At 44.4% G+C, this 22459-nt stretch overlaps 1 protein-coding gene across 4 annotated transcripts in view; it reads left to right on the plus strand.

Moving 5' to 3' along the window:
* Tulp4 (TUB like protein 4) overlaps positions 1-22459 on the plus strand; it is a 135771-nt gene that overhangs the window by 80204 nt on the left and 33108 nt on the right. For all 4 annotated transcript variants that reach the window (XM_063270684.1, XM_008758737.4, NM_001109137.2 and 1 more), the window contains exons 4-6: positions 857-1018; positions 16169-16349; positions 18985-19119. In XM_063270684.1, the coding sequence (XP_063126754.1) occupies positions 857-1018; positions 16169-16349; positions 18985-19119 (478 nt within the window). The remainder of the gene's footprint in view (positions 1-856; positions 1019-16168; positions 16350-18984; positions 19120-22459) is intronic.

The raw sequence follows: 22459 nt of genomic DNA on the forward strand, positions 1-22459 counted from the left end.
CATATTACCTTTCTCTGCCATGGTAGGAACCAAGACTGCTGTTTAGTGCTCTCCCACTAAAGTACACTGCAGCCCAGCCTTAACTATTTACACACTCGTCCCCATTACGTCCAGTGTTGAGAAAAGTGCAATATTGAAAAACCCAGACATAATTCAGCACAGAAAATAAAAGGCGAGAAGCAGCATGTGAATACATGATTCTAAATACTCTTAGTCGCACAATACTTGAGTGTAAGCCTTTCACTAGATTTCTGTCCCTTCACTCTGATCAGAGGATTATGCTCTAGTATTGCAAGGGAATTAGAAGACTAGAGCTCTACTGTTCTATAAGTGAGCAGCAGATGGTGATGGAGAGAGAACTGTTACTAACCCTAAGGAGGAGTCTGAGTGGAAAAGGCAAGAGCTGTGATTCTCTCACTGTGTGGCTAAGGCTGTTATTTAGGTCCTCTATGCCTTAGATTCTCTGTAGATAGAATGATGATACCTCCTTGGATTGCCGTCCCGGGGCTTAGTGCAGTAAAGTACTCAAGAGCCCTATAACAGCACTGACACACAGTCCATGCCGTAATAGCACGGTTTTGGGTTTTGGTATTTGGTTTGGTTTTTGCTTTTGATATGATGGGGTTGGTTGGGTGGGATTTTAAGACACAGTCTTATTTTGGAGCTAATGTTGATCTGGAAGTCACTGTGCTAGCCTGAAGCCCTGCCCACGGTCACGGCTGCAGCTTTCCCTGCCATTGTTGACTTTAGCCCATCTTGAGCTTAAACAAAAATTTGACTTAGTGAATGTGCCTCGGCTGTGATAAAAGTGTTTTTCCTTCACGCTGTAATCTGACCCTTCTTTTCTGTCTTTAAGGTGAGTGATTTCACATGGAGCCACGATGGGACTCAAGCTCTTATTTCATATCGCGATGGGTTTGTCCTGGTTGGTTCTGTCAGTGGACAAAGACACTGGTCATCTGAAATCAATTTGGAGAGCCAGATCACATGTGGGATATGGACTCCCGATGACCAGCAGGTAACGCTTCTGCATGTCACTGTGCACTGTTGCCATCGAGGGTTGAGGAGGCAGCAGGAGGGGACTGATGCAAAGCCTCTTAAAGAATCACATGAGGACACTGTTCACTGGTAGAAAGGCTTATTGAGTATGCGCAAAGCCCTGGGTTCCAATTCCAGAACTGAAGTAAAAAAGTGAGAAAACTGTCAAAGTGAAAATTAAGACAAAAATGTAATTGAAATCATAGTGTGGTAAACGTTTATTTAATGTTTTAGTTACATAAAATGTTCATATAAATCAATTTCTAGAAATCCAAGTACACAGTTTATCAATAGGTAGCAAGTAGAAAGGGAATCTCAACTAGTAATCACAGTGTGAAAAGCCTCCACAGCTCACTGAGGAGCAGTAGTAGTGAGGTAGCACAGGTGATGCCAAGTTCTGAGCAGCAAGGTGAGCAGTTCACCCGACTGTCAGCGCCTTGTGTCTGGGAACGCACTCCTGAGAAGAACAAGAGCAGGAAGGATCGTGGCGCAGTCTAGGCTTTGTTTGTGATGGTGAAAGCGGCCTCCCCTGTAGAGCGGGTGCATAAGGCCTGGCTCAGTCACTACGGGGACCCGAGTAGATAACAGGCCACAGATCATAGTTTTAAAAGTGGGAGACTGACAGAGCTCTTAGCATGCAAAGGGAATGGGGATGTGAAGTAGAGTGGCGTGTGCGGACACATTGTAAACTAACCCTAAGGAGTCCTTGAACATGGTGAGAGTGCTGCAAGGACATGAGTTAGACAAAGCAACACAAGAACTTTCCTGATGGCGAGGCTCTGGCTGGTTTTCTGAAGTATGATTTCAAATGTTTCTTTATCACCCCTATTTCATTTAATGGTTAAAAAAAGCATAATGACTTATAAAATTATGTATTGATAATATAAAAATATATGTTGACCAATTTAAACCTTTACAAATATAAAGCGTGTCTACCAAGTAGTATTGCTTGGAACGATATCTTCTGTCCTTAAGCCACACTGTTTACTACACTACGTTTCTCTAGTCAACACATATATATTGTATATTTCCATTATCTCAAGTTTAAACAGGCACTTTTTTTTCTTCATAATCAGTGCTGTTACATTTGTAAATTCTTAAGTTTCTTCTCTCTTCCAATAGGCTCTTTCTTACTCTCCTTTATTAATTCTGTGAAGCATTTAGTTTTGTCTGAAACTTCAGTATCCTAGGGTTTTACCCTTCTTATCTTGTGAGGGAAGCCTGCTGGCTCTCCTCATCAGATTCCTCTTCTGTGACAAAGGCTGTGCGTTATTTTCTGCCTCCTCCCCACACTTCTGTAATGATGAAATGTGAGGATGCTTGTGCTAGCACTGAAAATGTGCTACGTCCAAGTCAGCCTCTGCTTCTGAGTGCCCTACAGAATGGAACCTGTGCAGTGTCTGATGCGTGGTGTGCTCTGCCAGCCATCGTTCCACAGACTACATGTATACACACTTGCAGTGTAACAAGTATGTGCCACACAGAAGGTGACACAGGAGGGAGAGGTGGCTCCTCCCTTGGGGAACTTGGGAAATGTGAAGAGACAGAACTATGAGCTCACTGTTGCAATGCTGTACCTGGGGAATGTTGTACATGATATGTAGCAGGTCATAGGTGGGCCGCAGCACTGCAGGGACCTCCACAGCTAGTGCCTCATGTTATTGTCACTATTTTGAAGCTGTGGAAATAGTCTGAAGGAGCCAGTGGCATGGCCATGACTCTGCTAACAATAAGACAATGCCTGTGGTAGAGGTGTTAGCAGCCTATAATCTGTGTCCTCAACACTGCTTTCACTGCCAGGGAAGGCTCTGCATCCTTCCTTGCTCATCAGACTTTCGAAACCATTTCCAGGACACTGAAGAATGTGGATCTGCAGATGAAATTAACAGGGAAATGAGAGTTGAATACTTCTTTAGGTCTATTTGACCTGAACATGGAAAATGATAATTCCTTCCCTTCTGTCATAGTGGTTGTGACAACCCAGAAGAAGGGATTTATTGTAGCTTTCAGAAGTTGCAGTCTGTCTTTCATTTTATGTTTTAGAGCCTTTGGTAAGACAAAATTGTCATGTGGAAAGGCAAGAAGAACCAGAGCTGTTAAACTCATGACAGACAAAGAGCACACAGAGAGACAGGAAAGAAAAAGGTTAGTGGATGTTCCTCAGAAGCACACTCCAGGAGACAACCCTGCTTCCAACCAGACAACCTTCCTTAGTCTGTTCTCTTTGAAATAATCATTGGATGAAACCATCGACTAAGTCAGATCACTCATTACCTAATAGTCCCTGGAAACTCTGTCACAGATGTGCTGTATTAATATCCTAGGTGTCTCCCGTCCAGTCAGGTAGCAATCAGAAGTAACTCTTACATCCTGTCTCCGTTCTCTGATCTCTCTGACATGATTTTGATGGGAATTTCACCTTATGTTTGCAGTTAGTGACCGGTGGCTCTGGCATTATGTGTGTGACGTGGAGAGCAGGGTCCCTGACTGCTGTGGCCTGGGGTGGTGGTCTGACCTCAACCCTCCAGTGTGTGAGGGTTGCCTCCTCTGTTTCCTGTTTCTCAGAGAAGTTAGCTTGGTCAGGACAGTATTAAACAGAAGCCTTCCCCTTCACATCTTAGACAGCCCAGACTCTGAGAGGATTTGGGATGTTTCCTGCCAACCTCTAAATATCTAAGCAGTGACTCTTCACAAGTGACTTAAGTCTGGGTTTCTTTCCCCTCCTATTTGTCATCTACTTTCCTCACTCTAGATTTGTAGCCTATGTGCCATTTTGCGTGGGGAGTATGTAATGACTGAGTATCCATTGTTAACTGTATTCATGTATGTGACTGTTTCTCAGTTTGCAGAGTGTATTTCTACCTGTGAATTCTCCTGCTCCACATCGTGCTCCAGATGGTGTCGGTGGGATGTGGAATATTTGCCCCAGTTTGTGGTTATGAATGTGTTCAGTATAAAGATTTATTTAAATTTAACCAATAATATTCTACAATATTCCTGCTCAGTTATCTTTTGTTTCTCCCTCTTACCTTCCATGCACATATTTTTGTGTACTTGTGCATGTTGACACATCAGCCTTATATTCCCACACTCAGAAATTAGTAGTGATGTCATCCATTGTTTAGGTTCGTTTCCCTGATTGTTAGAGAAATGTTGGATCTTTGGGGGGTTTTCTTTGTTTGTTTGTTTTTTTTTTTTTTTTGGAACTGAGGACCTAACCCAGGGCCTTGCGCTTGCTAGGCAAGTGCTCTACCACTGAGCTAAATCCCCAACCCCCTTTGTTTCTGTTTTTAAATATGTATGGATGTTTTGCCCGCCCGTGTGTTTGGACACCATGTGTGTATAGTTCCTTTGGAGACCAGAAAAGGGCATCAGATCCTCTAGCAGTGGATCAGACAGGTCTGAGCCAACATGGATGCTGGGGATTGAACCCAGGTCCTCTGAAAGAGTAGCCAGTGCCCTCATTGTTAAGCCATCTCTCCAGCCTTAAAAACTGTGTTAACTTTGTATACTTTTGCTTTGTTTTTAGAACCATGATCAGTTTAATCTGTGTATGCCAATTGGTGGTCTGTTTCAACGTTTCGCTTTTGAGTGTTAGAATGGTGAGTGTCATAGCTCAATGTGAGTGACTGTGGCCCAGGAACTCAGGTTCAGATTGTGTAAATAAATGCCATGTTCTTGCATGGTGATGGCGCTCTGTCGTTCCCATAGTACAGAGAAAGACATAAATTAAGACATGTTTCAAGTGGATGAAAATACCAGGTTATAGTGAAGTGGGAAGTCTCTGTTGTAAAAATTAGACATTGCCTGATAACATTCTTCACCGTGGGGTTGGTGGAAGCTAGAGCTGTGTCCACATTCAAAAACAGAGCTGAGAATGTTAGGTCAAACAGCAGTGGGCAGTGAATGGCTACTAAGGGACCTACAACATTCTGCAGTAGCATTCCACATTCATAGAGATCCCAATCAGTGAGTCTAGCTGAAAATGAAGTGTTTTGGTTTTCTTTGTTTGTTTTTTGTTTTTGTTGTTTTGGAGTTTCATGTTGTTTTTGTTTTTATTTTTCTGAGAACTCGGATTCACAATGTTCATCAATTTAGTGTGGAGAAAATCAAGTTACGCTTACAGATGTTCTCAGTTCTTACAGCTAATTTGTTATATCATGGCATTTGTTTCATGCAAGATGTTTGTGTTGTGATAAGGGAAGGCAGTCCTGTCTGGATATTGAATGGCAGACAAGGACAGTGTGTATCTTCTTAGGACTGCCCTAGTAGAGCACTGCAGTGTGGCCCAGCCTGCAGACACTCCTTCCTCACATTCAGTCAACACTGAGACGTTACCAGTGTGACTGGTTTAGAGGTGGCCACTGCTTGCAGTGCCCTCACATGACTTCATCTGGACACTTGCATCCCCAGAGTCTGTCTCTCAGGACACCCACACCTGTTAGATTAGACTGTCACATACGTTAGTCCTCACCTCAAAATAGAGTCCCAGTCAATAAATTTGCTAGAAAACAAATATTGGGGTCATCTAATTCAGCTTATAACAGACTAATAAATTATTGGAAAAGAGAAGCTCACAGAAACAGCAGTGGTGTAAACAGCTTGATAAAGTTGGGATGTGTTTATAGTAGAGCATTGTAGGGCTTGAGGGAGAAGACAGTGCATGCAGAAGTAACAGATCTGATTGACAGGAAAGTCGGTAAGTGCTCCATGGGTCTGAGGCACTGGAGCCGAGGGGTGTTCTGCAGAGCCCTGACCTGCGTATCCTCTCTGCTTTCTGGGGTTTGGGAGAAGGGCAGGCCACTTGAATGTGAAAGTGCCTTGCCACACAGACATTTGGCACTGTGCCTCAGGAGGTTTAAGGTGGTGACCAGCTGCCTGCCACTGGACAGTCGTCGTCCTTCAGAAGGCAGAGGCTGTAGCAGCCCCCAGCAGCCAGCCAGACATCCTGCTTTCTCTGTTTCCACTGACCACAGCCTCAAAACCAGGTTTAGGAAGCCAGTCTAAAAGACGGAGAATTCCGTGGTGACTGTTTGTGAATGCACACTGTAGTGACACAGGAAGAGACTCTGTGGCTCTTGATTTTCCTGGAAGAACCCCAAGAAAACAGTCCTCGGGCTCTCCCCCGCCGTTGGGGCAGGGCTCTCCAGGGACTGTGCGTACATGGGGAGGAGTTTACCTAGTGCACCGCTGCGGCTGCTCCAGCCCTGTTTCCCTGAGTGCAGTTCATACTGACTCTGTAAACCCTAAAACCTTTAAAGGGAAGGTTGCTTACGTCTCATTTTCTTACACACTCTTAAAATGATTTCAAATAAAATGGGAAGGGTTAGGTTAATAAATATTTGGCAGTTACTAAGACTCCATTTTTTTATTTTCCTGATTTTAGAATATGCAGGCATAATCAGGCTACTCTTTTTTCAGCCCTTTCACCTTGAAAGGTTTATTTCATCTCCCTTGCTAAAAGGAGGGTTAGTACAGAACACCATCTGATCAGGGTGCTGGTGATATCCCAAGTACTCTGAGTTTATACAGTCATCTTTAGGTGACATTGAGGGAAAGCCAGGTAAAGTAAACGTCCCATTTATCTACAAATGCTTCGCTAGAAACACAATGTGTAGGTGCAGTGGAGCCAAGACTTAAACCAAGGTTCTCACTAGGACCTGCGCTTATCAGATATCAAAATCAGGCCCTCATCTTTGTGTGGCAAGCATTTTATTAACTCAGCTGTCTTCTTGGGATTTTACAATTTATATATTTTTACTTTATTAAATCTAAAGATATTATAGTTAGTGCATAATTAAACATTTAAGGGCAATCTCAGTATCATGTTAAAATGAGTGGAGCCAAATTTTGTCTTTTTTTTTTCCACTTTTTATCATTTCCTCTCTCCTCTCTGTATCCATGTGTACTTGTGTGTGTGTGTGTGTGTGTGTGTGTGTGTGTGTGTGTGTATGTGTGTGTGTTGATGTGTAATTGAACCCAGGGCCATGGGTGTATCAGGCAAGTACTATATCATGCTTGTGTCTGTTTTGCTTTTGAATCACAGTCTCTGTGTGTAGCCACTGGCTGTCCTGCAGCCATGCTGGTGTGGAACACACAGAAATGATTCACTTTCTTCCACCTCCTGAGCCACCATTGAGCCACCAGTAGGTTTGCACCACAGTGTGCGGCTCTGCTGTATTAAAGTAGTTCTGAGTTCACTCACTCTTAGTGCATCTGTGCAGGTCTCTTCAGAATGTGTGTTGCCCTCCTAACCACAGCCCACCAGAATGGCTGCAACTGTCGGATAGAGAAGGGGCTCTCTCCACGGTCCAAAACAAACAGTCACACAGCCTCTGCTTTCTCAACTAACGACTGCTTTGTAATCAAAAGTGCTTTTCTAAGATTTGACACACAGGTGTTCTAACACCTACAAGAGAAACCCACCCTCATAGAAAAATGCCAGACTGAAGTACTAATGACTGTTTATTGTTTGCAGCAGACTTGTATTCACTGTAGGTAACATTTCCCTGGCTCCTCTGTAAGGGCTGGCTGTCTCCACAGCCTCTTCTAATCTCTCTGGGAGCCTGGAGGCTGTGAGTCCTAAGGCAGTGACTCAGAAGCCACCATGCTCAGCCCAACAGGAAAAGCAAACGGTAGTCTCTCTCTCCCTTCCCTTACACAGACTTTTTGGGAGAGTTTCTTTAAAGAGAAAAACAAAAGCCAAGAACTCAAGTCTGGTAGATGAAAATGTTGGTGATCCGCGACCTTGTTGAAGACCTTTGCTAGTGACTAGAGGGAATGTAGTGAAGAACCCATGTGGTAGCTGTTGGCTCCTGCCAAGAACATCTCTAGAGGGCACCCAGGCCACTGGAGACATGTGCCTCTGGCTTGGCTTCAGGCTAGAGGAACTTGACTTGCACTGTGTGGATGTGTGGTGGGATCCGTTCTGGAATAAACACTCCAGCACCAATGAGCGTAAAAGATTGAAGCCAGGGTAGCTCCTAAAAGGCCTAGGCTCTAGCTAGTCTGCATTCTCATTACTCTAAAGCCAGAAGGTGGGACAGGCAAGCAAGTGAGCAGAAGCACGTGTGGCCGTCAGCAAGTCGTTAAGAGCAGCCACTGTTGGGGTTGGGGATTTAGCTCAGTGGTAGAGCGCTTGCCAAGCAAGCGCAAGGCCCTGGGTTCGGTCCCCAGCTCCGAAAAAAAAGAAAAAGAAAAAGAAAAAAAAAAGAGCAGCCACTGTTGAAGCTGTTACTCCAGGTCTTGTTGTCTTCAGTGAACAAGGGAAGTCATGCTTAGAGATGAGCAGCGCAAGTGGTGTAAATCACTAAACCCGTAGCTAAGGATTGGTCTTCCCTTCCCTACCTTGTTAGAGTTCAGGTGCACTACCTAGTAAATATACTTCAGTATGTTTCAAATGAAGGACGAAGAAGGACACGCTTCTAAACACAACCCCACGCATGAAGTAACCAAAATGCCAGGTTTGCCAGCCTCCAAAAAGGAGGCCCAAGGTGGATGTCTATGTCTTGCATTTTTATGAATGATTTCATGTGATGTGACCTTCCTAGATTGTTGGGTTCCTGTAGACTGTGTGACCTGTTGGGAAGCATTCTTTTCTTTATGAAGGACCCAGGACCAGGGCCACTTTATGGCCAACTGGCCCTATTGTAACTCCTACTCTAAATCCTGTTCCTACCTCCCTCGGCCAGCCCTTAAAGCTTTTGAATCCTATTTAAAATGCTACAGAATTTTAAAATATATATGTATGTTCCTAAATATGGTAAAAATAATTTTTTTCTTTCTTTTTTTTTAAAACTTTTTTCTTTTTCTTTTTTTTTTTTTTTTTTTTTTTTTTTTTTTTTTTTTTTTTTTTTTGGAGCTGGGGACCGAACCCAGGGCCTTGCGCTTGCTACCACTGAGCTAAATCCCCAACCCAAATTTTTTTTTTTCTTGCACCTACTAATAAACTTCTTCATGAAAGGGTTGAGAGAATGGCTGAGCATAGTCATTTGAAGGGGCAGACTGATCTGTAAGTTTGAGGTCAGCCTGCGAGTTTGGGAAGTACTAAAGTCAGGGTCTGCCCTGCCCCACAGTCCCTGAGATACATAGTGGCTAAAGCAGGGTCTACAGGACTGTCCCTGGTACCAAGACAAACCAATCCCAACACAAGCTAGCCCAGGAAGGACAGACTTGAGCTGGCAGTGACTACTGAAGCAAAGTGAATGGAGCTGCCCTGTCATCTGTGCAGAATGACTGGGTGTTTTAAAGGAAGAATGAGAGAGAGAAAGGGGCACATGGACCCTGTACTGAGTAGGGAGGAACAAAAGCTGGAAAGTGCCTGTCAAGGGAATTAGGATCCTGGACTTACTTAGCTGACCTCCACCAAAAGCAGGAGATGGGGCCCTGTCTTGGGTCGTGGTTCAGAACCACCGGTTCTCTTAGAGACATTGAGCTTTCACAGGCAGGAACTTGAAGGAATGTGACCTTGAGTTTATAGAAACAACACCAATGCTCACTCAAGGCCAGCAGAGGCAGAAGGGGAGTAAATGAAACTATTTGTGCTGAAATTCTGCATTCTTAGATCATGGTTGGGACAGTCAAGGTCAGGGCTCAAAGGGTTTGACTGGGGTGTGATGGTTTAGTTCTCTGCTGGAATAGCACATATCTCTGATAGAGCGCACATGCTCTCAGTGCCGAAGGCAGACATGGTAAGTGGGCTGCTGTGGGTAGGCACGAAATGACAGCCATGACAGTGTTACAGGAGTACCTGTGGAACATGCACAACTGATTCTGGAGGTCAGCCGTCCAGCCATCCGCTGGCATTCAGGCGGGGATCATCATCAGGATGTGGTATTAAAAATAATCCATATGAAGAAAATCTAGCAAAAGGTTGACTTTGACATGTATATTCAACACTTCTCCCATCTTCCATTCTTAATTGTTCAGTGTAAACCTCATGAACGAGTTCTATTTCATGTATCTTGTAATTTATGATTCCATGATTAGCTGAACCTAGAGAATTCTAACGTGTGTTGGAGCACAGCAACCCAGGCTGGTCTCAAATTGGTGGTTCTCCTACCTCAGCCTCCTGGGAACACAGATTATAGATGTGCCCAGTTTGGGGTTTTAATTGCTACCCTCAGTAACAAAAACAACAGCAACAAAATGAAACACAATGTACAAATATAGTAGTTGCACCTGTTTGAGTTAAAGAAATGGATTGTCTTCCATAAAGCACTCAAAAACTTAAGAATACGTGGAAAACAACACAAAACGCTCCAAACAAAAACAGTAGGGTAATGGTTGGATGAGGCTAGCCAGCAAAGGAGGGAGTCAGTCCTCACTGTGCTCTTCTCCTGAGCTGTGAGGATTCATGCTCTCCTCGCCTGTTTGGAAAGGAGTCTTCCATAGACAATTAGTTAAGGCCTTAAAATAAGGATGGGTGCACTTTTGCGGTGCACTGCTACAAAGTCATTTCTGGATCTGGGGAGGAGGGATAAGAAAGCTCATTTCTGGTCTAGGCTCTCTCTAGGTTAGTTTAGAGGTAGTCTTCAGCAGAAAAGAGATGTGGTGTCTTCAGAATCACACAGATTAGAAGTGATAGTTACAGTCAGTTATGAAGCTACATTTCATATCTTTTCAGAATAAAACAGAAACTATTCTAGCAGGTGCAGGTGCACAGCTGTCTCATTTTAGAAACTGTTTCTTTAGTTACAAAATATCCAGGCCTAGTCTTGAAGCTCTTTTGAAGGCCATTGTTCTAAAACGAGAGGGAGAAGTTTGGTGTAAATTGCACGTCAGAACAGAGTCTCCCTCTGAAGAAAAAGAAGGATATCTTTTCATTCTGGTCCTCAGCAGGCCATTCGGTTCTGCCACTATGCATACGGAAGTTTAGGGAGCGTGTTGCCAGTGTTTATGCTTCCCTGGCTCTTAATCATGGAGCTTATAGAAAAGTCACCACTTCCCTGGGGAACTAACTCTAGTGCTGATAGTTACACTACAGTACAAAAAGCTGTTTGTGGAAGTTTGCTTGTTGCTACACAGTTCCTCAGTCCAGCCTTCCTAAGCATGCAGATGAGCATTGTGTGTAAAGGTAACTAGCTGTACTGCTGAGCTGCTGCTGCTTCCAGCAGAGAGCCTGCGGCTGCTGCTGCATCTTCACCCTCTTCCCTCAGTTCCCTGTAAACCACTGGCAACAATTATGCTTATGTGAAACCAGTTCTGTATGGAAAAGAAAAGATGACATATTTTCTGGGTTAGGGTGTCTATTGCTGTGATGAAGCACCATCAACAAAAAGCAGATTGGGGAGAAAATATATTTGGTTTATACTTTCACATCGTATAGTCTGTCACTAAAGTAAGTCAAGACAGGAACTCAAAACAGGGCAGGAACCTGGAGGCAGGAGCTGATGCAGATGCTTTGAACGGGTGCTATGTACTGACTTGCTTAGCCTGCTTTCTTATAGAAGCCAGGACCATCAGCCCAGGGATGGCCTGGACCCTCCCCCATCAATTACTAGTTAAGAACATGCCCTAGAAGACTGCCTATAGCCAGATCTTATGGAGACATTTTCTTAATTGGGTTTCCCTCCTCTCAGACGACTTTAGCTTGTGTCTTGCTATCCAGCACACATGTGGATTGCTAAAATAACATTATTGCTAAAGGAACAACAATAACAGCAAAAAAAAAAAAAAAAATCCCCAAACCCAAACAATAACAACAGCACCTGGGCCAGCTCTAAGGGCTCTAACTCCTGATCTCTATGGCTGTCAGCACACGGGAGCACATACATACACACAACATATATAATTTTAAAAATACAATAAAATAAATCTTAAGATAAAACTGCCTTGTAGTTTATATTTCCAACTGAAAGGTGATTGAAATGCAGAGAGAGCATCGAACTAGCTACCTCCGAAGAAACTGGCACAACCTTACAGACGCTTGTGCCTACTCTCACCAGAAGAAAGAGTAGGAAGAAAATGTGGGAGAGGGCAATCTTAGAGGAAGAAGTAAATATTGGGTTTTAATTTAAAGAAAAGGAAACAGTCCAAAGTAATGAAACTTTTTGAATAAAAATTGAAAAACTAGGCCAAAAGCCAATGATATGTTTTTTACAGAAATTAATTTATAATAGTCACTAGTCATTCTTCACAGAACCATGTGACATCTTGGGGTACAGACCTGTCCTCAAGAGATATGAAGGAGACTGACCCAAAACCAGAGTGGAGTTCAGAGAACTGTGAGTGAGGGCTGTGGTTAGCGCAAGACCAATTCTGTGTGGAGCGACAGATGCTGGGCACTGGCGCCTTAGCAAAGCCAGTGTTACTGGGAAAGGTTGACCATAGCAGAGATCTGTGGGGCAGTTGCTGAGAGAAAGGAGAGTCGGGCCTAACCTGGACCAGCGAGACAAGCAGGCGCTTGGAAAGGGCTGTCGTGCCCCAGTACCAGTGTGCCTCACTCAGCTCTGCGCCTTCCTTGGCTAGGGCTGGGGGCGGAAATGGATGTCTTCCTGCACGCGGTCGCATTAGTCTCCCGTCTTGTTCTCCCGAAGCCCTTTGCTCCTATAGGCTTTATCTCTTTGGAAGAAATTAGTCATGAAAAGAACTTGTAATGGAGGGTTTGGGTTTTTTCAAATCTGATTTCACGTTGTGTTCCTGTTCTTCAGGTATCTGTGACATACTTGTTTCAAAACAGTTGCTCTCTTCAGCCATTGCTGATAGCTGGACTGCGAGAGCTTCTTCCTCTCAGTTCATCTCGGGAGTGGCTTGTCTTCCTGTGGGACCTGTCGTTGGAATGAATTCAGAGTGGACTCTTGGACCTGGTGTTTTGTTCTTTAGCTTTGGTGTGGATCTTGAATAGCAGTCACTCATTAAATTGCCAGTCTCCCTCTCTCTTTTTTCTCTTATTTGTAAAGGCTGATATGCTGTTCTCCTGGCTGCTCTCTGTTCATTCTCTAAATAGAAATGGAGTGTCACTAAGTGCAGAGGCGTGCTCTGCCCTCTGCAGATACTGCTGAGCTTCATGCACAATAACAGGTCATAGGGAGACACATGCTGTTACACAAAGCTCCCATCCTTCAGATTTCAGCTCAGGCTGCCAGAACAAAGTATGGATTGGCTGAAACACATCAATTTCTCATTTTTCTGGAGGCTGAGAAGGTCAAGATAAAGGTGTCACCCAGTTTGATTACTGGCGAGACCCCCTTTCGGTGTGCAGAAGACTGGCCCCAGGTACTCACACTGCCTTTCCTTGGTGCTCGTGGGATACAACCTGTACTTTCTCTCCTCCTAAAGGGCGCTCATCCCACCACGAAGGCAGCATCCTTGTGACACTTCCTAGACCTAACCCTTCCTACAGGCCTCATTACAATCTGCTGTCAGTCTGTTGACATCGTGTCCTCTGAAGGGGGCCAGACAGTCACATGGCAAAGACAGGAGAAAGGTGATGTGGGTACCAATGAGAATAGTAGGGCCACAGGAGAACCCACAACAGTTCAGGATCGACATATGTAAGTCCTGAGTGCTTCTGAAGAGTTGCTGTTATCTGCTACTGAGTTATTTTCGTTAAGAAAGTTTTATGTGCCAAAATGTCTATTCACTTTTCATGAAGGCACCAGAGAATATGGGAGGGGAAAAGAGAAGCATGCTTCACAGACACCATCCACAGCATTAGCATTGCTTGGGGCCCCACTCTTTTTTCCTTTGGAAACGTGCATCTGTTGAAAGTATAAGAAAGCGTGTTCTGTGCTAGTTGTTGCAAACTGTTCATTAAGTACATACCCGCCTGCCTTAGGGTAGAACTCAGGAGGTCTGTACTCTGTTCTCGCTGTCCATCTTTGTGCCCGGGTTGATAGAATGTCCTGTAGACATGCCAACGATGTTGGGTTTTTCTGTTGGCAGCCAAGGTGAATTTCCTCTTCTCCTAATAGTTCTGTCTGTATTTACCTTTAATCTGTATGTGTTGATGAATTCACTTCACTGGGGGGTAAATTTTTCCACCAAACTATAAATGATTTTTTAAAATGTATTTATATTCCATGTGCATTGATGTTTTGCCTGAAGTTACAGACAGTGAGCTGCTCTGTGGGTGCTGGGAATTGAACCCAGATCCTATGGAAGAGCAGTTAGTTCTTCACTGCTCAGCTCTTAAATCAGCCATGTTTCCAGCCCCTAACTGTCGATGATGTTTAAAGGAGTATTTGGCATGATGGGACATGCCTATTATCACAAAACTTCAGAACATGAAACAACAAGCTTATAAGTTTGAGTTTAGCCTGGGCTGAATAGACCCTATCTCAGAAACAACAGAACGGAATATTTAATGAGTGATCAGTTCATTATTAAGCAGCCATACATGTTTCATAAGCTTATTACTTCTTCCCTTGTTGTTAATTATTTACCCATATGTCTTGAAATCGCTGCTGTCCTTAATTTTAATTCACTCTTTTCACCAAGAGCTCACTGAGTATCTGAGATGCCGAGGATATAACTGCAGAGTCGGCTGTAGAGGCGCTGTCAGTGTCAGGAGCACTCAGAGAGCCCTGCTTGACTATTGCCTGGCTTCCTAAGCTGCATCTGAAGTACACATGATGAGTGGCCTGCTCGGCACACTGAGAGCCCCCATTCCCATCGGGGATTTCACAATGTCAGATCCAAGATGTCTAGCTACAGGTGGCGAATGCTCATCACGCTTCCTGGGACCCAAGGCTTTGCTTGTGATGTTTTGGCTGTGACATACTTATGCCCAGCGTGGTGGCATGCCCATTGCTACTCACAGTGAGGAGCTGACAGCTAAATCTTCCTCAGAATTTGCTAGTTCTGATGCTCGCCTGCCTGCATCCATTGCCTCCCATACCCGGTTTGTCTGTGTCCTGCCAGAGCTGTGGGATCAAGGGAAGCTCTGAGGAGTAGCCCCAACCATACCAAGCTGTTAGCTCCTCTGAGGTCCATTCCAGCATGCACCAGCAGCTCCTGGTCATTGTGATGAAGAACTTGGTGGTATCTTTGCCCCAAAGCAAACATTCAGCAAGTATATTAAGGGCATCCTCAGAGCACTGCATTAATTATTAACTCATTAATATCATCTGTAAAAAATATTCTAAACATGGAAATTCAAACCTTTTTTAGGAAAACATAATAAATAAGAATATATTAATGAGGATAAGTTTGGCTGTAGACACTGTACTCTAATCATAGGGGTTCTCAGGGCAGACAAAAGGCAAGTCCTGGTGTTTCAGCTCAGGCCCAGTTGCTTTAAAAACAAAATTTAAAAAGAGATTCATTAAACTCTTTGCTAGTGATCTGATGCTTACTAGGCTGTGAGAGGTATGCTGTATTTTCAGCAGTGGTGAGCTATATAGCGTCAGGCCTTTCCTGACTTTCTTTTGGGTCCTATCTAGTTTAAATAAAAAATTTAAAAAAAAAGAATATATTAATGAAACCCATTATTTTATAAGTCATCTAAACTAAAAAGTCACTCGTTTTCCAAATATGATAAAATAATAAATATGCTTACATGACTAAATGTATTTTCTCTTTGATCAGACATAAACATTTTCTGTAAATTAGAGAGAATTATAATAATGAATTTCTGGTGCATCTTTACTTTCCAGAAAAATCAATGTTTTCGTAGCTCCTCTTTTAGCTAGAAAAGAAACAAAAACAGTACGGAAGGGTTTTTCTGCATTTGGAAATGTATGAGCAGCATAATGTGTTCAGTATGCTGCTGGTCGCGTTTTCATGTGGGAGGGATTATTTGGTTACATTGGTTGAGTGGGAGGATCCAGTCCCTGTGAATCGCACCACTCCTGATTGTGACCATTGCCTCTAGATCTGTGAGAAATGAGATGACCGTGCACGCGTGTCTTTAATTATGTAGACGTTGTGGCCAGCTCCTCGGGCTCCCGCCACTGTGATTTTCCCATTATGGGGACTGTCACCTGGAACTGAGCTAAAATAGACCTTGTTAAGTTGCTTTTGTGGGGATATTTATCACAGCAACGGAAAAGAAACTCAGACAATCGTTGTGTTGCCGCCGCCGCCCCCCCCGCCCCCCCAGTTTTTATTGGCTGGTCTTCTTAGTTGTGCGTGTATTTTGTCCTAACACAGATTGAAATTTACTCCACTTGTTGTTCTTTGGTTACAGGTATTGTTTGGCACAGCCGATGGGCAGGTGATCGTCATGGACTGCCATGGCAGAATGCTAGCCCATGTCCTCCTGCATGAATCTGATGGCATCCTCAGCATGTCCTGGAATTACCCCATCTTCCTGGTGGAGGACAGCAGCGAGAGCGACACAGACTCAGACGATTATTCTCCTCCCCAAGGTAACCAGCTTGCTGCCCTCACTCTTATTGCCTTCAGGAAAGAGAATGACATCACTCAGAGAAGACGCTTCACCTTACACACTCTGACTGACTTACCTGAGAGCTTTTAATGCTGATGCAGGGCTTCCCATTACCCCTTTTCTCAGGATCACATTCCAAAGACTAAGGCTTTCCTAGACATAAAATGAGATCTATGTCTCCTCCTGTCCCAAGGGTTTTCTGGGATTTAGCTGCTTAGCAGGAATAAATTTTCATTGCGGATGAAAATTTGCATACTGTTAATATAACTTAATATGTGGTATGACCAAAATTCCTCACGGTTTTAGAACTGGTGGCTGTAAGAGAGAGATTCATTCTGCTATTCCAAAGAGCAGCTCTGGAGCTGGTGCTCCGTGTCCCTGTTCGTGCTCTGTCCCTCTGTAGGACTTACTGGTGTTAGTTGGTGTTAGATGCCCGAAACACGTGCCTCCCCCACCTTTGGTGGTCAGATGTGAAGGAGAATGAAGGAAGCCTTTGACAACCAGCAGGCCTCTGCCAGCATCAGGATTAGCCAGTCACCAAAATCCCTGTACTTTTTTTTTTTCCCCTTGAAGGATGCAGTATAAAATGCTAGAAAGGATCTTTGCTTACAAGGCTGTCCTCCAGCTGCAGGCTCCTGTCCACTGCATCCCCTTGAGTTGAAGCCATGCATTTCATGGTTTCTCATCAGTCCTGTCACAACGATGCATGCTGTCCCACGAAAGGCTCAACCAGTGTCATCTGTGTCTGGATGGCATGTTTCCTTTCTCCTGTCACAGAGACAAAGATGATTCCTCAGGATTTTTCCCATGTTCAAAATAAGTTATCAAGGGGGTTCAGGGTCTGTGGGCCTTAGGAGAGTGTTCAGCACCTACAAATCCACTGAGGAAGAAACTATCCTTCTCCTGATGGTCACAGCCATGATAAAGTGTTAGTTATATTTCTGCAGCCTTAGAGTAACAAGTCAGTTTCTGTGAAATGCAGATAGCTTGTCTTCAGATGGAAACCCTGTCTAGTAAGTAAGATGCAGATTTACTCGTCCTTATTTTATTAGAGGAGGAAATAGTGTGCAGAGACCAAGGTTACAGAACGAGTCTAACATAGACTTGGGCAGCAGTGAATACCTGACACTTGTCTACCCAGGGTGCACGTCTCAGAGGCAGCGGGGTGCTCTCGGGCAGCACGCATTTGCATATTAGATGTAGCAGTGTTTGAGTGCAGAGGGTATGATACACTGACACACTGGCTTAGAGTGAAGAAAAGGTTGCTGTCATGAGTTACATGTCTGCTAACCACCCTTACTGCCTGCGGGACATGACTTCAGTGCCACTACAATACCTATAGAAGCTTCTGAAGAGTTCTGGTAATCCGGGTGTTCATAGAGACTTTTACATAAAGATATTGTAATTCATTTATTTTATGTATATGGCTGTTTTGCCCGCATCTGTGTCTACACCACATGCATGCAGCACCTACAGAACCAGAAGAGAGTATCAGATCCCTGGTACTGCAGTTACAAGGTCCTCTGGAAGAGCAGCAACTGCTGGTAACCACTGAGCCATCTCTGCAGCCTGACTCTTTCTTTCCCAAGTAATGTTTGGGTGAGCCTGTTCATGGCCTGTTTCCAGACAGTTTTCTAATGCTGGCTGTGTACTCCACACATGGTAAAGTACTTTATGAGTCACATCTGGGCTCTACCCTCTCTGTAATTTGGTGTCTCCCGTGGGAAAAACTTAAGGATCTAATACTGACTGCTATGGCTGCTTATTGTTTTTGAGTGAAGCTTTTTGCTCTGTGCATTGGATCACAATTAAGAAAATACTTTCGGGGCTGGGGATTTAGCTCAGTGGTAGAGCGCTTACCTAGGAAGCGCAAAGCCCTGGGTTCGGTCCCCAGCTCCGAAAAAAAGAACCAAAAAAAAAAAAAGAAAGAAAACACTTTCATACCTTTCCCCACCATTCTTAATGTTACACAACATTTAAATAATTTACACTTCGTATCAGAAGAAATACATAATACATTAACGTGTGCTAATAAGCTCACACACGTTGTCACCCTCAGTCACCTCTGAGGCTGCTTACCCTAATCCTGTTTCTCATTTCCGCTCCTCACACTGGTGCCCTCCTGTGTGACCCTGAGTTCTGCAGCGCTTGCTTTTCTTTGTCCATCCCAGGCCAGAGTGCGGTCTGTATTATTAGACACCTTAGAGCACTGTGGGGCTTTGACTGGCAGTGGCCCCCATAGGCACACGTTTGAATACTGATGGGTCCCCAGTTGATGAAACTGTTTGGGGAGGACTAAGAGGTGTGACCTTGGAGAAGGTTATCACTGGGTATGGAATTTGATATTTTGAAAAGCCCACTTCATTCCTAGTTATCTCTCTCTCTGCTCTTACTTATACCCAAGGATCTAAGCTCTCAGCCGCTGTTTCAGCGCTGTGCCTGCCTGCTAACTCCTACCCTGTGCACCTGTGAGCCCCACATTAACCCTTCCCTGTTGTCAGTTGCCTGAGCCATGGTGTTCTTTCGTGGCAATAGAAAAGAATAAAGTAAGCCTCAGACATGGGGTCAGGTTGTGCTCACCGCCAGCTATTCACTGGGCCCTTGTGTTTCCACAGATGGGCCTGCAGCATACCCCATCCCTGTGCAGAACATCAAGCCTCTGCTCACCGTCAGCTTCACCTCGGGAGACATCAGCTTAATGAACAACTATGATGACTTGTCTCCCACTGTCATCCGCTCAGGACTGAAAGGTACAAAGATGCCCTTCCCTAACTCTACAGGTGGCACCCGTGCACACCTGCCTTCCAGGCTGGTGCCTTCCCGTATGGCTGCCGGCTTCTTCTGTGTGATGGCCCTTTTGGGCTTAGTGAGTCTGTTAACAAAAGAGCACTCTGCTAAGCTCTTCTGCTTGTCTTAACAAGTCTGTAGCTGCTCTCATGTAGAGTAAGGATTCCTAATACCCAGTCGGAGTCATAGCTCTCTCCTTTCTCCACTCCGGCAAGGATGGCTTGCTCTTGACTCTATTTACATCTGGCTGTCGCTTTACTCAAATGGCAGCAGATGGCACCAAGTTGTCCCGAAGCCCTTAGAGTTTTGGCAAGCTTATAAGGAGTTGATCATCGTGCAGTACAGTTCCTTGAAAGACCTGTGGAGGTTCCAGACTCCATGCAGGGCAATGATAAGTGCTGCTACATTGCTGTGAGGAAATGTTTTCACAAGAGAAAACTTACTGGACAGAGATACTGCGACGGTTCTGATTGTGTACTTCAAGGTTACTAAAGACAGTGTGACCTTGGTAGTTTTTTGTTTTTTTTTTTTTTGTTTTTTTGTTTTTTTTTTTTTTTTTTTTTTTTGCAAAACAACAATCTTGCTTCTTCAGGAATCACTGGAGCAGAGTAGAAAAAAAAAAAGTGAATTCTTCTTGGGCTGGATCTGGTCCTTGATATTACCGGGCTTCCTGCCATCTGAATGGGGAGACAGAGAAGACCTCTGAGCACTAGCCACTGTCTTAGCTGACTGTCATGTAGTCTTTGCCATAGCAGCAGCTGCTGCTTCTCTGGGTTCTCGAGGAACCCCGGGATGTGACGAGTCATCTGTGTACACCCCACTTGGCAGTAGTCTATGGCACCTATCTGCCCTGCCCACACACTCACTACGTCTGTTTCCTAATTAAAGCCTATCTTTAAGCAAAGTGTGCTTGTTCTTAGGTATCCCATTTTGCTGCTTTAGAACTGCACTGGTAAGGAATTAGTCTGAGAGCTTCCCCAGGACAGACACTGTGCAGGGTCTGTATTCCTGCCTGCTGCACGGAGCCCCTCTAGGAGAGCAAGTGTCTTTCCTTGCTGGCAGACTTACATCTCTTGGCTGTTTTCTACATGGTCTGTCTTCCATTAACAATAGGACCTACCCTTATAAATTCTTCCATGTCGCTCCTAAAGTTCTAGTTTTCTTCTGTTTTTAAACTTTTAACCATAGTTGTAGAATCCTCAATTTTTTTCTCTATCAAAAATCTGGTTATGGTTCAAGATAATAGAATTACAATTTCATTCCTGTTTATTCTTTACAGATTGGTTTTTATTTTCTTTTACCTCCTTGCTTATGAAAGTTCTTGTCTTTTTATTTATCTCTGTTATCTACTTGTTTATCTCTCTAACAGCTCCTTAAATATATTATTTGTGTGTCTATTAACACCTTTAATGCATTCTCACCACGTGTGCATTATGGGAATAGGAAAACCTGTATTAGTCCTTTTAAATGTGTTGTTTTTAACGTGTGTGTGTTTGTGTGTGTGTGTGTGTGTGTGTGTGTCTGTGTCTGTGTCTGTGTGTCTGTGTGTGTCTGCATCTGTGTGTGATATTATAGTCATCAGTTATGAGAATTCTAATTGTGACCTTCCCCCCACACACCCCCCCCCCCCGAGACCATTGGCTGATATCCATCCACGACACAGGGTTCACGTTCAGGGAAACAGATCAACTGTACTCAGGGTGAATCAAGGAGTTGGGAAGGGGTTAGGAATACCCAGATCATTGGCAGAAGGCTAAGGCACTGAGAAGCCTCATTGGCATAGGGAGGCACTGCAGGAATCTCAGGGGCTTGCTCATCGGGTTCTCATCTGAGGAAAGGAAGCTGAACCTGGGATCTAACCAAGACTACGTGACATTCGTTGCATTCCGAAAGTTATGGGGGTTGGGGGGTCAGCTCCCCAGACAAAGTCAGAAAAGGAGAAGCCCTGCTTATAAAGGGAGTCCACCATTTTCTGAGGAGCTCAGAAAGCTCCTTAATTAGCAGGGCCACATCTAATGTGCAGTGATTTCAGTTTTCATGATGTTGGAGCTGGGGATAGTTGTCCACTTGTGCTCTCTTCATGATTTCTGTCAGAGCCACCTGAGCTAGTGTCACCCCTAGTCACTGTATGTAACCAATTTTCCTATCTTGGTGTCAGAACATTTGTTTCTGAGCTGACATCAACATGGTTTAGATTCAGTCTTACATGAGGTATGTATGAACAGCAGCAGTAGTTCTCGTTTATAAATTTTATTTTTAATCTATTATCTTACTGTCTATTAATAAATAATGGAAAGAAGCAAGCAGCACAAGGCTAGAGGTGCTTAGTTGCTACTTTATCCTAATTCTGTGAGAAGGACTGGTAGACAGATACTCAGATTCTGCAGTTCAAGATTACTAAAGATGCTGTGACCCTGGTTCTTTGGAAAACAGTCTTGTCACTCAGGGTCTTCATCAGAAGGCTGAAGAGTCTCTGCTCCCCTTGGTCTTTCCATACTGTCTCAGAGAACTTTCCCTGGGGAGGACGGTAACTCCTGATGCCCCTTATCAGCAGCACTTTAACTCATGTAACACACATGCAGATATCCACACCACCTGGCCTCCATGACCCGCCCTTTTCTGCAGACTCTAGAGGGGACGTCATGGTGTCTGCTGTCACTGTGCCGCTGTTGCTGAGGGAGCGCCATCTTAGGATGACGTGGGCTCAGTAATTTACCCCCAGCTTCTGCCTAGTGCACAAGGAGCAGGAGATGGGCTTTTGGTGTGATATCTGCCCCTCCCCCTTTTTTCTTTTACTTAAAAAAATATGCCTGAGTCATGAGTCGTTTGTACTCTGGTGCAAGCAGTGGCAGCAAGTTTCTAGGTAGTACAGGTGAGTCCAGAGGCCCTCCCATTTCATCCACATGTATCAGGAAACAAGGTGTGCTTCCATCCGCCTACATTCCCCAGCAGTGCAGACGCCCCGGCCCAGCACCCAGCACTTCTAATGACTGAGCCGTCCGTCCAGTGAGGTCTGCGGGGATCATGAAGGTTTTGGATGGGTTCGTAACTGTGTTGCCTCCATCTTTTAGTCCCGACTCTGTCCTGTGAGTGTCTGGAGGCCATAGAATAACCTCAGGCGTCATCTTCTGCAATAGCATCTGCCTTCTTTGAGACAGGCTTACTCATTGCCCCAGTGCTCCCCAGTTAGACTAGGCTGGTGGGCCAGTGAGCTGGAAATTCACCCGTCTGCCAACTTCCTAGCAGTAGATTACAAGCACGCCCCACCACATCTGGCGATCACTTGAGTTCTGGGGACTCAGC

The sequence above is a fragment of the Rattus norvegicus genome, chromosome 1 (genome assembly GCF_036323735.1).
Source record: "Rattus norvegicus strain BN/NHsdMcwi chromosome 1, GRCr8, whole genome shotgun sequence".
In the NCBI taxonomy this organism is placed as follows: domain Eukaryota; kingdom Metazoa; phylum Chordata; class Mammalia; order Rodentia; family Muridae; genus Rattus; species Rattus norvegicus.